General features: G+C 47.9%; 1 protein-coding gene across 1 annotated transcript in view; it reads left to right on the top strand.

Moving 5' to 3' along the window:
• Nucleotides 1-351: 351 nt before the first annotated feature.
• Nucleotides 352-16,144, top strand: part of LOC147628461 (uncharacterized) — a 128,893-nt gene continuing 113,100 nt past the window's right edge. Inside the window, exons 1-5 of the mRNA XM_086813611.1 lie at nucleotides 352-1,076; nucleotides 1,322-1,630; nucleotides 12,380-12,704; nucleotides 12,804-14,711; nucleotides 14,793-15,047. Of these exons, the coding sequence (XP_086669737.1) occupies nucleotides 964-1,076; nucleotides 1,322-1,630; nucleotides 12,380-12,704; nucleotides 12,804-14,711; nucleotides 14,793-15,047 (2,910 nt within the window). The 5' untranslated portion in view covers nucleotides 352-963. The remainder of the gene's footprint in view (nucleotides 1,077-1,321; nucleotides 1,631-12,379; nucleotides 12,705-12,803; nucleotides 14,712-14,792; nucleotides 15,048-16,144) is intronic.

Here is a 16,144-nt window from a genome sequence, read left to right as displayed (position 1 = left end):
ATACCCAAATTCTCTGTGCTCCTCTGCAGTCCCATAAGCTGGATGGAGCTGGGCATCTGGGACAAGAGGGGTCCACACCAAAAATAGATCTCCACTGGTTTGTGGGTAACCCACCATGTAGAAACATCTAGAACAAGTAGAATATTTGGCTCCTCCTATACGAGAGGGTCTCTTCCAAAATCGCCTCTTAATGGGGGTGTAATCTCCTAGTGAAGCCCAAGAGTGAGAACTCTCTGGGTCTGTCGAAGCATTAGCAACCTAGCGTTATGCAAAGTGTAGCTGAAGAAACATATGCTCCTCATGGGGTTAGTCATGTCAATCTATCCCACTCACCAGGGTCCTAATAGTTATATCTGACAGGGCATTCACCATATAGCCATAGGCACCATGATGCATGAGTAACCATCACAAGGAAAGGGTCAGTACACCAACGCTTCCTAGAGCGACCCAATACTCTCACTGAATGGGTGTGATCACTTGTACATCACATCTCTCTATGTGCCATCCAAACTAAATGGAATAGAAGAAAAGAGCCTCTTCCTCCTCTAGCTTCGGGAATCCCAACACACCTGAAGGGGCACGCTCAATCTGCCGGTGACTCCCTCTGAGATGCTGGGTAGATGCCTCTCTCTGATCATCTGGAAGATTCGAATTTTTAACACCGCTTAGTAAGGAAATACACTGACCTAGTGTTTGGACATTTCAATCCCTACCAAAAGGTCATGAGCTCAAAACACAGCAACTTGAAAAAAAAAAAAAGGAAAAAGAAAATACAAGAGCTCAAGGTGAAAACCATTTACTTTACTAAGTGCAAAGTGCATTTCTTATTCAAGTCATGCAGAAAACATGAACTTTGTAGAGAGTGGTATCATATGATTTTTGTCATCTTTTTCATCCACCCTTACAGACGGGATTCGAAGACTTGATTTTGGAGATGATCCCAGAAGCATAGACATTTTTGCCATGGTTTCCAGTGAAGGTGAAAAGGTGTCCTTAGGGAAGAATCTGAAGGCTCGTGGAAACGTGGAGAACTGGCTAACAGCAGTCGAGCAGAATATGATCAGTAGCCTTCGTAGGTCTGTATCAAGTTCACTGTTATTATATATGGTAGCAAACACAACTTTTTGAAATTTTTTACTTGGCTCAAAGCATTTTAATTAAGATTTCAAGATCTCATGAAGACCCTAACATAGTCTTATTCTATATACTAGCAAATACAAGTTTTTGGAATTTTTTACTTCACACAAAGCATGTTAATTAAGAATTTCAAGATCGCATGAAGACTCTAACACACCGATAATCTTTCGTGACACCACCAAAGAATGTCAAAAGCAGCATACATGGACTATGCGAAAAGGCCCAGAAAGGAATGGGTGTTGAAGCACCCTGCTCAGCTTGTCATAATGATCAGTCAGGTGTACTGGTGCCATACGGTAGAAAGCACACTGGAGAATGAAAAGGCAGAAAACATAGAGCTCATGCTTTCTACTTATAAAGATCTATGCATAAAGCAGTTGGGAGACTTATCAGTACTTGTTAGAAGTGACCTCCATGCACTTGAAAGACGCATTTTGACCGCTTTGATTACCATTGATGTCCATGCAAGGGACATTCTTGAAGACTTGATCAGGTTGTCATGGATAATTACTTTTTCTCAAGAAAGGCACAAGGTGTTTAAAAAATGTTTTTTGTGCATCTGCATACATAACTTACATGTCTTGCTTGAAACTAATCAATTCCTCTCTCTCTCTCCATGATGAGATATGCCATGGACATTACTGTATCACTTTGGTCTCATAGGCCCATTGGGTATTTAGTAGAAGCTTAATATATCTTTCTTTCTTTTCTCTCTCTCTCTCTCTCTTTAGTAGACGCTACCAGGTCGCGGACCCCAGAGAGATTTCTATGATGGATGGCAGGTACTAGAGAAGCCACTGGGGACTATGATCGAACACATGATTCGGAGCAAACCATCAGTACCTCATGAGATTGTCAGAGCAAAGATAGGAGCCACACCAGTGGTCACCGAAGCCCTGTTCCAGTCAGTGACATTTTTGCAGAGGATATGGGAGCTCCCCAAACAGAGATACCCACACCTAGCACTTATCTTTTCCAGGCAGTTAGCAGCAGACGGCGATACACGATGTTGGTACACCCAGATGTGTACCTGGCTGAGATTACATGGCATGACGATTGATGCACTCCCTCCATTTGATTACAGCCTGGACTGCCCCTTCTTGGACCTTAGTCGCTCTGAGCAGAATAGGGTTATCAGGATGGACATTGTGAGGCTAGATGCAGAAAGGACATGGTCCAGCCCCCCCTACCACTAGGCACGAAGATGGCCCACTATCGGGACCATTTTCTACATCTCTCCCCAGATGGCTTTGTGACACGGTCTACATACATGGACACCCATCTCTCACATGGCATTCGCAGTGCCATTGGACAGATCCACACTTCATCACATCAGCTGAGGGTAGAGACTGGCAAGTATGAGGGGATGAATCCAGAAGACCGCATTTGTCAGCTATGTCACCAGGAAGTGGAGTCCGAGGAGCACTACATATGCCGATGTACTGTGTACTATAAGATACGAGGGAGATATTGGTCTCTTCCAAGAGGGTTTTGGACCATTACGACATGTGATGGAGTTTGAGGATCAAAGGTGTTTGGGGCTTTTCTTCTTGAAGCTGAGATGCCATCGAGAGGCTCTCCTACGAGCTAGGACAACACACCAGGATCCACCCTGCCAGCGAGCCATGACAGATTTTTTCAGGGCCAGGACCACCCTGGCAGATACGACCAGGACTTCGACTACCCCCGCGACGAGCCAGACATCCCATAGACGTCGTTTAGGAGGAGTCACCCTTGACAGAGCCATAGCACTTTGTCGATGGAAAGGCACAGGATCATGATGGGCTAGTTGGAGAGCACTTCTCATATGCACGAGACACTTTGCCTCCGCTCATCGTACATGTGTTTAATCGTGCCATTTGTGAGGGTTTCCCGACAAGCTGGACAGAGCATATCATTGTACCACTCTTTAAGAGTGGGGACCCCATGGTAACAGGCAATTACAGGACGATCATGATTGGTCATTACTTGGCCAAACAATATGACTCTATATTGGAGTCGGAGCTGAGCCGATGGGCAGAGATGCATGGTCATCGAGCACATGGACAGGCTGGCTTCAGGAGAGGATTTACTACCTTGGATCACATACAGACACTTCGGGCACTTATTGAAGAGGCCAGGGCAGAGAAGAGAAGGATATACTGCTACTTTGTGGACTTCCGCAAAGCCTTCGATACCGTACCACGTGCCAGGTTTATGCACAGATTGCATGACATTGAGGTACCCGAGGATATGCAGTGGGGGATATATGCTTTGTATGAGTCTCTGACAGGCAAAGTCTGAGCTCTAGGCGGACTATCTGATAGGGTGACCAGCACGATAGGGGTGAAGCAGGGATGCCCGCTATCGCCCACCCTCTTTGGACTGTACATTGATGCGGTCTCTGATTATGTAAACAGATTGGGAGGCCCAGGGGCATGCCTGGCAGGGGTTTTGATACCCATCTTGTTATATGCTGATGATATTGTTCTAGTCTCAGACTCTCCGAAAGGATTATAGAGACACCTGGATGCATAACAGGTTTTCTGTGTAGATAGAGATCTGATAGTGAACCTTGGGAAAACCAAGGTTATGGTGTTTAATACCACACAAGCATGGGTGACGAGATCAGAGCCTCAATTCACTTTCCGAGGGGAGCCGGTAGAGTACGTCAGGTCATATGTCTACTTAGGAGTTACTTTCACAGGACCGTGTTTCTCCTTGAGGGAGGCAGCAGCAGCTAGATTAGCTCGAGGGAATGGAGCCTTGGGGGCACTTGAGAGGCAGTGTGCACATATATAGTTTCAGGAGCCACGCACCAAATTGTGGCTATTTGATACGCTTGTCACACCGACCCTCCTGTACGGAGCTCCAATTTGGGGGCCCAGGATACATCACAGATCTCAGAGAGGGATAGATGAGGGATGGAGGCAAATGGAGAGACCACTAATTATGATGATTGCCCGCATGATTCGGAGCAAATCATCAATACCACATGAGATTGTTCGGGCTGAGCTGGGTGCCCCACCAGTAGTAACCGAGGCCCTATTCCAAGCAGTTACCTTTTTACAGCGGCTATGGGAGCTCCCTCAGCAGAGGTACTCCCGATTGGCATTGACCTCATCCATACAGTTGGTAGAGGATGGAGATACTCATTGTTAGTACGCTCAGATGAGATCATGGTTTGACCTACATGGTTTGCAGATAAAGGCACTACCACCCTTTCAGTATAGTCTGGATTGTCCATTTTTGGATCTCACCCGCTCAGAGCAAAACCATGTGATCAGGATGGATATCATTAGAGTGGACATAGAGAGGACATGGACTAGCCCCCTTGAGCCCTTAGGCACGAAAATGGCTCATTACAAGAGCCATTTTCTACACCTCTCACCAGATGATTTTATCACCCGCCCAAGGTACATGGATGTACACCTATCACATGGGATACGTTGTGCCATTGGACAGATCCGGACCTCATCACACCAGCTGCGGATTGAGAGAGGGCGATATGTGCATCAGATTCTGGATGACCGCATTTGTCAGCTATGCTACCAGGAGGTAGAGACAGAGGAACACTACATTTGCCGATGTACAGTCTATTATGAGATCCGATGGAGATATCACTGCCTCTTTCGAGAGGGTTTTGGGCCATTACGCAGGGTCATGGAGTTTGAGGATTAGAGATGCTTGGGATTGTTTCTACTTGAGCTCAGGAGACACAAAGAGACCCTCTTGGCAGACAGGAGGCCGAGCCATGATATACCTAGACATAGGACCCTGACAGATTTCTTCGGCATCAGCACCGGCACCAGCACCAGCAACGCAGCCCACACACCTCCTAATACCTCGTCCATTGGGCCATCAGGTCACCGACCACGCTCCCAGGGAGTCACCACTGATAGAGCAGTTATCTTATGTTGTGCTCGTCGGCCACGCCCACCAGGATCCCAACCACGGCATCCTCACCATCGCCAGATCAGAGCCATTATTGCTTGGCATCGGAGGCGCCTACCTCGCTTCTATGACCTCTCCATTCTAGACAGCCCCATGGCGGAGATACATGATCTAAGGAGAGGGCAACACTTCAATTGATCAGCATACATGGATCTACCGGATATACATTTTTCAATATTTTCCAGTATTTTCTACTCAGTATCATCTCGGAGTCTTACAGTTATGTTCTTATAACTGTAGGACAATCAGTTTATTGTACTTTTTAGTCTCATTTAGTTGTTCTCTTTGATGAGACACCAACTTCAGATGTACTCTCAGTTTTGGTCTCATAGTCCATTATGGCCTCTTAGAGACATTAATATATCATTTCATTTCTCTCAGCATGCCTATGGGAAGCACTGCAAAATAATCTCGAATGGCTCCGAGTCTCCAAGAGAAACTCAAGGCCCTCGAGACGGCAATGAAGGCACTAATCAAGGAAAACAAGAAGACTTCCGATTACAACCTCAATGAGGTGGAGAACAAGTTACACCGCCTGAGGCAGCCATTGATCTGGAACCCCTTGATTCGACTTCCCAGCGGCCATATGGTTGGATCGCGGCCTCACGTGTCGTGGGGCCCGTTGAGCTCCGGCCCACAGCCCAGTCCCTAGACGACTGGATATGTTTTCAGCAGCTGCCTCTAGAGGCTCAGGAGAGGAGACTCAGTGGGATGAGGGGCAGAGAGTCGATGAGACAGGACATTGAGGCGGCCATCCCCCGGGAGTGGCGGACCCCAGTACAGGACCCTCCACCTCCACAGTGGATGGGTGTCTTTACTCGGCATGAGATCCTTCTAGCGGTCTGCGGCACAGCGGAGAGAGTCGCCCCACTCACTTTCGTCGAGGTGGGAGAGGGTGGCCAGCTTCAGAGGACACGACTGGATTTGGATGGGCTCCAGGGTTGTATTCTTCAGAGGGTGCGGGTGGTCGGCTTTCATCAGAGACAGTGGCATGTAGACCCCTCACCGGCCTCGATAGGGGAGGACTGTTCTTGGAGATTATGGGCTTGGGACAGCAGGCCTCTTATTCGCCTTCAGTGGGATCCAGGTGAGTGGTTTTGGCGAGATCCCTACTCGGCCCCCACCAGCCCAGGCATCCCCTTTTTTCAGTACACAGCGAGGCTGGGGCGGCGGATTCAGAGGCACAGGATAGCGAGCACCCCGGCGGCGACCGAGCATTGGCGGCGACAGGGGCTCTCCCTTGCCTTTCTTAGGGACTTCTGGCAGCGCCTTTGGGCCAGCTTCCGGCCCCGGAAGGTGACGCTTTTTCTCTGGCTCACAGCGCATAGAGGACTGGCTGTGGGGGCTTGGCTAGCTTTTGGCAGACACCCAGCGGCCTGCCCTCAGTGCGGCCATGCACAGGAGTCGCAGCAGCACTGCCTATGGGATTGCCCACAGACACAGCAGGTATGGCAGCGCGCTCTCAGGATGGTTTTTGCAGGCTCACCAGGTGAGATGCTGGTGACGTGGGGTGCGGTGGCTTGGGCCACGGACAGCGGCCCGGCCCTTGGATATGAGGACGTCCCTGGCAGTGCGACCATCCAGGTCTCTGACAGGGCGATGGCGGTGGTTCCGACGCCAGACTTCTCTTTGGCAGCCCCTCAGGAGGGGGTCGGGCACAGATGGGAGATGATCAGCAGCATGACGGCTTGGCACATATGGAGAGCCCGATGCAGGGAGGCCATTGACCGCCAGGCGACTCCACCGGCGGAGGTCATACAGGCCCTCTGGGTGGACATCATTCACACCTTGAGAGGACACTGGGGGAAACTCCAGGGCGACTCGGACCGCATGAGAGGGCGCCGCAAGGCTTTCCTCCGCACGTGGCAGCCTGGCCCTTTCCTCACCATGAGGGGCGAGGATGTCACTTGGCACTATAGGCCTCCAGTTTGGCTTTTCTCACCTCCCACATGTACTACTAGGTAGCCCCCCCCAGAGAGCGGCCAGCCACGGGGGTGGAGCTCAGGTGTTCACTGTGTTTTTATCCCTCCTTGCGAGGTGAGCTTTGTAGCCTTATGGCGTTTTCTCATTAACTAATAGAAGGATCGTTTTTCCGGAAAAAAAAAAAAAAGAGAACAAGTTACACCGGCACATCATGGCCCTCGAAGTACGGGTCGCAGAACTTGAACAAGAGAACACGGCACTCAAGGAGGAGGTAAATACATTGAAAGTAGAACTAGTAGCTGTCAAGAACACCGAGAAGGTAGAAGGGGAGATCAGGCAACACTCTCATGGCCATCAAAGAAGAGATCTCCAAGGAGATCACAAAAGACATGGAGGGGAAACTTGAAGCTAGGCAATCAGGATGGGTTGAAGTGGTGAAGAAGAACATCCGTAAAGAGGTGAGGGAGGAGACTCAAAGGGAAGAACACCAAATCATTCACACCACCATTGAGGAGGAGAAGATGAGGCAGGCCCACCGCCTCAACATTCGAGTCACAAGTATAACTGAGAGAACCCGACTGCACTCCCAAGAAAGATGGACAGCTTCTATGCACGAAGCTCGGCTACAGGGAAGAGGACCCTCTCCCCTTCACCAAAGCATGGAGAGCCGGGAAAGACTCAACACGCAAGCGAGCCCTCATCCTATAGTTTGCAGGGGAGACGGAGAGAGCCACCTTCATGAGGAAGAGGTTGATTCTACGAGGATTACAGGGAGATCCCATCTATTTAGATGACGACCTTATGAGGATGCAGATAGAACATAGGAAAACATGCATGCCGAGAGTCATATAGGCCCGGAAAGAGTGCAAGAGAGCATTCTATCGCGATGGTCGTCTTATCATCGATTGCAAGGCCACCGATTAGCGCAAGGTGGCCTATGGAACATCGGCTATGGAGGATCCAGATTCACAGATACACAGCAGTTTGGAATTGCAATGGAGCACTTTGGACACATCCTGGGAGGATGGAGGAGGTCATGGAGGGACAGGACATCATACTACTTACACAGACACACTAGAGCCAAGAGAGGGGGCTACCCAAAGTAGAGGGTTATCAGTGGGAGTCTACACACAGGGGGACCACACGGCAGAGCACATCGAGAGAATCTGGAGGTATAGCGGTACTCTTCAGGCGAGAGCTACATGAGCGTCTACGGGTGGTAGCACGTGACTAGGAGGCTAGATACATGTGGATCAGACTGCAGCTCTCGGCAGAGAGGGTGTTATGCATTGCTCTATGCTACTTCTCTCCTAGAGAATCGAGACATGCCATGACAGTAGAGGAGGAGAGTAGAGAGGAGGAGGAGGACACAGGGCCATTGGGAGAGGCACCATATGCAGCCCTTTCAGATGAGATCATACACTACTCCAACCTGGGGGAAGTCCTCCTTATGGGGGACTTCAATGCATGGACACAGAGCTGACAGTGCGACATTTATGATTTCGAGCACCCTGAGGTGATGCACACACTAGAGGAGCTTGCAGGGTGTCAGAGGACATGGGGCCGGATAACACCAGATATGGTCATCACCTACTTGAGTTGGGAGCCTGACACCATCTTGTTTTTTATAATGGGATGAGACAGTGGCAGGATTTAGGAGCACTGACATGCTTTCCACGGTCAGGGGGAGGTAGCACAGTGGACTACATCATGGGGTCCATGGAGACCACACAGGCAGTGACATCTTTCACCATCCCCCCCTGTCCTATCGATGCGGATCACACGTACCTCTTGCTGTCACTGGCGAGCTCCACACTAGCACCCACACAAGCATCGCATACCACCTTCTACTTCACCCATGACCTGGCAGACATATATGAGCATCATGTATATGATGGGCTACTCCAGATGGATCCCCTGTCACCCCTAGACACTCACCACTCAAATGTCATCTCTACTACATACGGCCGCCACCCGCAGTTTCCCCCATCATACACACATTGCACACACAGATAGATCTGGGAGCATGCCCCAGAATCGGTGGTATGATGATGAGTGCAGAGAGCTATACAGACACCTCCGTGCCCAGAGAGCACTAGGGCCTACACAAAGACAGGCGAGCTGACAGATACGGACCCTCACACGCCGTAAGAGGCGTGCATATGAGGAGGCATAGTATTGGGATATGTACCACCTTCTCATGAGTAGAGATACAGCCACTGCATGGCGCAGGATGAGAGAGCCTCGCCCTCGTACCCCAATTGAGGATCCACACACATGGCACACATATGCAAAGAGCCTCTACCATATCTCTCAGCAACCGCCCATACCACATCCACAGGAGCCCCGCCCTACCACCACCTCTACTTTATTTACCGCCTCGATGGTGGAGAGAGCTATCCGATGCATGGGAGATTGGCTGACCACACAGGTATACAGAGTGAGCATCTTATTTATGCAACAAACATACTGGCACCCTTTGTTGCTCACCTCTTTAATAGGGCACTAGTGGAGGGCCTACCAGCTGAGTGGACTATGCACACCATCGTGCCTCTCCACAAAGCGGGAGACATGCTAGACCCCAGCAACTACAGGACTATCATGATTGGTCATACATTGGCCAACAAACTTTATGGTGCAGTGCTCGACATAGAGTTGAGCTCATATGCAGAGAAGGAGGGACTGCGAGCACCAGGGCAGGCTGGATATTCCGACGAGCTTTCTCCACTATTGACCATATATTCACTCTGAGATGTCTGATTGATCAGGCTAGGGCGTGGGAGAGGAGATTATATTGCTGCTTTGTGGATTTCCGGAAAGCATTTGACATGGTGCCACGGGAGAGACTCTTCCAATGCCTCCAGTCATTGGGGTCCCATCAGAGATGGTCTGGGGCATCTATGCTTTATATGAGCAGGTCCTCGGACGCATATGAAGCCCCGGGGGGCTATCTAATGGTATTGCTAGCACAATAGGTGTGAAGCAAGGATGCCCCACTCTCTCCTACACTATTTGGGCTATACATTGATGAGGTGGCTGACTTCATTGTTCACGGTGGTGGGGATGGGGTAGACATCTCAGGTACCATAGTCCACATTATGCTATATGCAGATGATATTATTTTGGTCTTTGAGTCACAGATGGGATTACAGCATCATCTCCATCCACTCAATGACTTCTGCACACAGAGGGGCTTACAATGAACCTTGGGAAAACCAAGGTCATGATTCTCCACACCTCAGGGCCGGTTCGACGACAGGCCATCTTCACACTAGCAGCAGGACAGGTAGAGGTGGTAGACTCATATGTGTACTTGGGGATTACATTCGTGACTCCACCAGGAAGATTTACTATGGCACAGGTAGCCAAGGATAGACTCACACAAGGGTATGTAGCTCTGGCCATGCTAGAGAGACAATGTCACCAGGCACACTTCCAGGAGCCCTGCACGAAGGGGTGGTTGTTTGACACACTAGTCACCCCTGCTTTGAGGTATGCTGCAGTAGTATGGGCACCTGGGCTTGCCACCTCCACATGGTCTCAGATATTGGCCTTAGATTCTCATGCTCTCACGGATGATTCGCGGCTAACCCTCTGTCCCACATGACATTGTCCGAGAGGAGTTTGTTGCACCTCCTATGCTACTAGAGGCCCTCTTCCTGACGATTTTCTTCATACAGAGGATCAGAGATATGCCATCAGATCGACTCTCATATAGAGCTTTTGAGGCATCCAGGCAGCTCACAAAGAGTGGAGATAGGAGATCATGGTATTCACAGATGATACAGTGGCTCACTCAGCATGGTCTCAACATAGATCACCTGCCACCTTTCCAGTATGATATACATGCACCACACATCCAGCTCTCTCACAGTGAGAGGAATAGAGTCCTTCGGCAAGATTTATGGCAGCGATACCATGAGGAGACTTGGATTACACCCAGTGAGCCTCTACCGCCGAAGATGCTATACTACAGAGATCAGTTTATGCGTATCTCAACGGATGGATTCATTCAGCGACTCGGATATATGGATGTGTACATGCCTCACAGTGCCCGAGTGGTGATTGGCCAACTCAGAGTGTCATCACACCAGCTTGAGATTGAGGCAGGTAGGGCAACACGGATCCCCAAAGCAGAGAGGATATGCAGACTATGCCAGGAGGAGGTTGAGAGTAAGAAGCATTATGTATGCAGATGCAGAGCATATAGTGTCATTAGAGAGAGATACACCACCATCTTCAGTGGACATCCCTCACTCCGCCAGATCATGGAGTCCACAGACCGCGCAAATTTGGCCAGTTCTTGCTAGAGACACAGCGCATGAGACACTGCTTCTACGGACTCATACCACAAGGAGAGGTGGGCGACAGCTCCAGCTCACTGATTTCTTCCAAAGATCTATCCCAGTGCCTACCCTTACACAGGAGGGGGTTACACTTGAGCGCGCTGCGGACCTCCCAGCCAAACGGAGACCGAGAGCACCAGGCTACCAGACTCCCATACTACATCAGAGAGAGATTACAGAGATATGGGCTCGACATCAACACCATATCCAGGAGCGGCTCGCTCACTTACACTCACACCCGGAGATCATGCTCCGAGGGATTTTTACCTCGCCATCGCCTATGTATCACATATTACACCCCCATTATGGTAGTGGTTGGAGCTAGACAGATCTGTATTGCATTCTTGTATACCCTACGCATATAGGTTGCATATTGAGCCTCTAGCAGTAGTGCTACATCCATCACACTCCCCCACTAGCTTAGTATTTTCATAGTTTATTTCATGTTCATTTTGTCCTTTTTTTCTAGACATCCAGAGGACATCGACAGTTGTACATTGATTTGTCTCATAGGTCGAGTTTGCCTCTAGTAGACGTTAATACAGCTTTCTTTCTTTCTTTCTTCTCTCTCTCACCACGGCATCCTCACCATCGCCAAATCAGAGCCATTATTGCTCGGCATCGGAGGCGCCTACCTCGCTTCTACGACCTCTCCATTCTAGACAGCCCCATGGCGGAGATACTTGATCTTAGGAGAGGGCAACACTTCAACTGATCAGCATACATGGATCTACCTGATATACATTTTTCAATATTTTCCAGTATTTTCTACTCAGTATCATCTCAGAGTCTTGCAGTTCTGTTCTTATAACTGTGGGACAATCAGTTTATTGTACTTTTTAGTCTCATTTAGTTGTTCTCTTTGATGAGACACCAACTTCAGATGGACTCTCAGTTTTGGTCTCATAGGCCACTATGGCCTCTTAGAGACGTTAATATATCATTTCATTTCTCTCTCTCTCTCTCTCTCATAATCTAAGCTATTTTAACTCAATGTAATTGTACATAACTTTACTCGGTCTTTTTCTGTCATTCAACAGAGATAAGGTCCACAAAACAACAGAATTCGGATGGCAAATGCAACTCCGGTATTACTGGGATGACAATGCTGATGATTCCATTGTTAGGCAAACAAACGCTCGATTTGTTTATGGTTATGAGTATCTAGGAGCGCAGTCACGGCTTGTGATAACGCCTTTAACAGATCGGTGCTATATGACTCTGACTGGTGCATTGCATTTGAAGCTAGGCGGGGCCCCTGCAGGTCCTGCAGGAACCGGAAAAACTGAGACAACAAAGGATCTTGCAAAGGCTCTTGGTGTACAATGTGTTGTCTTTAATTGTGGTGAAAACTTAGATTATAAGGTGATTCTTCTGTTTTGAGGATCCCAGTGCCATTACCATAATCCATTTTTTGCAACAATACTGATTTTGGAAACTCGGGGTTTTATGTCTTTATTTCAGTTTATGGGAAAGTTCTTTGCAGGTCTTGCACAATGTGGTGCATGGGCTTGCTTTGATGAGTTTAATCGGATAGACATTGAGGTTCTTTCAGTGGTCGCCCAGCAGCTTCTTACAGTTCAAAATGCTCTAAAATCCACCATGTCACGCTTCAATTTTGAAGGTAGAGAGATTAAGCTGCTACCAACTTGTGGTGTTTTTATAACGATGAATCCAGGATATGCGGGTCGCACAGAACTCCCCGACAACTTGAAGGTTCTCTTTAGGCCTGTTTCAATGATGATCCCTGATTATGCACTTGTAGCTGAAGTGATGCTCTTTTCAGAAGGTTTTGCTAATGCAAAGATCTTATCGCGCAAGATGGTCAAGCTTTACAAGCTCTCTAGTGAACAACTCAGCCAGCAAGATCACTATGATTTCGGCATGCGAGCAGTGAAGTCTGTGCTTGTAATGGCTGGTTCTTTGAAGCGATCCAATCCTGGCCTGAATGAAGATATTGTTCTAATAAGAGCTTTTAAAGACAGCAATCTTCCCAAGTTTCTCTCTCAAGATGTTAGTCTGTTTCTTGCCATTATTGCTGATCTTTTCCCAGGTGCCAGTATTCCGGCACAAGATTTTGGCCTTCTACGAGCTGCAGTGGAGGAATGCATCATTGAAGCTGGTTTACAACCGGCTCCAGAATTTGTCATAAAGATCATTCAGCTGTATGAAACCATGAATGTCCGGTTTGGAGTCATGGAAGTTGGACCCACAGGTGGTGGTAAAACCACCTGCTACCAAATATTGCAAGCAGCTATGACAAAACTCTGTTTATCTGGAAATCCAAACCCCGCATTTCAGGTAACACGCTCTTATGTTCTCAACCCAAAGTGCATAAAGATGGGTGAGCTTTATGGTGAGTATAACATGTTGACAAATGAATGGACCGATGGGCTTGGGAGCACCATCATCCGACAATGTGTTACCGATACAACACTGGACCGAAAATGGGTTGTTTTTGATGGTCCCGTAGATGCCATATGGATTGAAAACATGAACACAGTGCTAGATGACAACTGTGTACTTTGTCTGCCGAATGGTGAGCGTATAAAGCTGAATCCAGTGACAATGAGAATGCTTTTTGAAGTGCAAGATCTTGCTGTTGCATCACCAGCTACAGTCAGCCGTTGTGGTATGGTGTATGTGCCGCCTGAAGATCTCGGATGGCGCCCATATGTTAAGACCTGGCTACAAAAACTTATGGGTCTGATTTCTACGGGACAAAATAATGTTGCAGAAGTCATTGATTACATATGGAATCTCTTCGACACTTACATAGATTCTGGGCTCAAGTTTCTCCGTCAAGAATGCAAAGAAAACATCCCCTCTGTGAACATCAATGTTGTGACAACTCTCTGCTTCTACTTTCAAGCACTGTGTCAACCGTCTAGGGAAATTGTATTCCAGCAAGACCTCGAAACATTGATTCCTATTGTAAATAAAATATTTAGCTTCTCTTTTGTGTGGTCAGTGGGAGGCAACATCGATCATCATAGCAAAGAGAAATTCGATACTTTCCTCCGTAAAGATCTGGAGGTTATTGTGACCTTTCCTGCCAGTGACACAGTCTATGAGTACTTCTTCAATCCAAAAGATCAGTCTTTTACCCCTTGGGAAGAGTTAGTCCCCGGTTTCACATACACTCCAGGGGCACCCTTTTTCACTTTGATGGTTCCTACGCAAGATAGTACCAAAATGAGTTTTTTGATGGAGGTCTGTTTGGAAGTTCAACGCTCCATTCTATTTCAAGGTGTATCAGGCGTTGGAAAGAGTGCCATTGTTCTTGATTTGTTGAAAAGGCTGCAGGAGACCAAAAATATCATGCCCATTGTTCTCAACTTCAGTGCACAGACCACAAGCATTGCAACACAGGTGATCCTCTGTCTGAAGGCAAAGGAAGAGCAATAGTGTATCCAGTCATCTCTTCTAATAACTTTCTTCTATCATTTACAGGAGGCACTCGAGGGTAAACTTGAGAAAAAAAGGAAAACGAAGCTCGGTGCTCCCTTTGGTAAGAATATTGCATGTTTTGTTGATGATGTGAACATGCCCGCAAAAGAGCGTTATGGTGCACAGCCACCGATTGAGCTGCTCAGGCAGTTTCAAGACTTCAAGGGATTCTATGATCGCAGACTTCTCTTTTGGAAGGACATCGAGGACATGACGCTATTGGCTGCATGTGCACCACCTGGAGGAGGCCGAAACGAAGTGAGTCTCATAGCTGATCTCCTCATCACAATTTTTTTAAAAATGTTTGTAAAGTAAGTAATCATAAAAGATTTCTCTTCTTATGCCTTGTAGAAAAAGTAAAAGACAAGGTCTGTCATTGTTGAGTGATGATTAAAATTGTATCTCTGGCATCGTGAAGAAACCTAAAACCCTGGTTCAGATAGCAGGAGTGCTATGTCCCGTTGTTTATACAAAATGAGGCTAGCATTGAGGCTGGACAGTTCATGTGTAGTGTGAACTTAATTATTGGGCTATATAGTTGGGTTGTGGCTCATTTTAGTGGAGTTCCTCCTTGGGATTGTGGCTCATTTTAGTGGAGTTCCTCCTTGGGATTCAGGCCTTGGGAGAGGGGCCTCCCAAGGGCCCAACTACTCAAAAACCCAATTGCTACTCACATGTGTGTGATGGTCTTGGTGATTGGGGGTGCATGGTAAGACAGTTGCAAGCATACCCCACCTTTGGTGCCTTGTGCATAGGACCAAAAAGTCCGTCCAGAAAGGATCTTACCGGTTTTACCACATTGAAGTTGTGCTTCTGCAGAAGCAACACATCCATAGGTCCACCTATAATGGCAGGGTGGATGAGCTCATCCTTTTAACAAGGCGCTTCCTACTGCGCATGGGCAAACAAGAGCAACTTTTAGGTACATTCCTGGATAGGGGACACTAGCAAGAGGATGAAAGGGAAACCTTTCTCTACTTGGCCTAGTGTAAAATCGTTTCTTCCACCATGACAGAAAATTCCTTGATAAAATCCTTTCTTCCACCATGACAAAGTTCTGAGGGGAAAAACCTTACTGTCAACCATCCCATGGACCCTCACTGAGTGTTTTGCACCGCATGTTTATACATCTTAATGCATCCCTAGATGTGCCTACATTACACAGACATGCATTAGGCACCTTGATATTGTTGAGACCCTTGCACTAACACCCAACCAGGGTTGTATAAACCACAAGAAAGGGAAATCACAACTGCCAAGCTTTGGATTGCCGATCTGAATCCATACCAATAATCTCAGATTTTAGATCGCCACCAAACTTTAGATCGTTGATCCCAAAATCTACACCTTCAATC

Source organism: Cibotium barometz, chromosome 19, assembly GCF_041138505.1.
Source record: "Cibotium barometz isolate CiBa-2024 chromosome 19, ASM4113850v1, whole genome shotgun sequence".
NCBI lineage: Eukaryota > Viridiplantae > Streptophyta > Polypodiopsida > Cyatheales > Cibotiaceae > Cibotium > Cibotium barometz.
The sequence above is the reverse complement of the archived record's forward strand: the minus strand, read 5'-3'. Positions and strand labels throughout refer to the sequence as shown.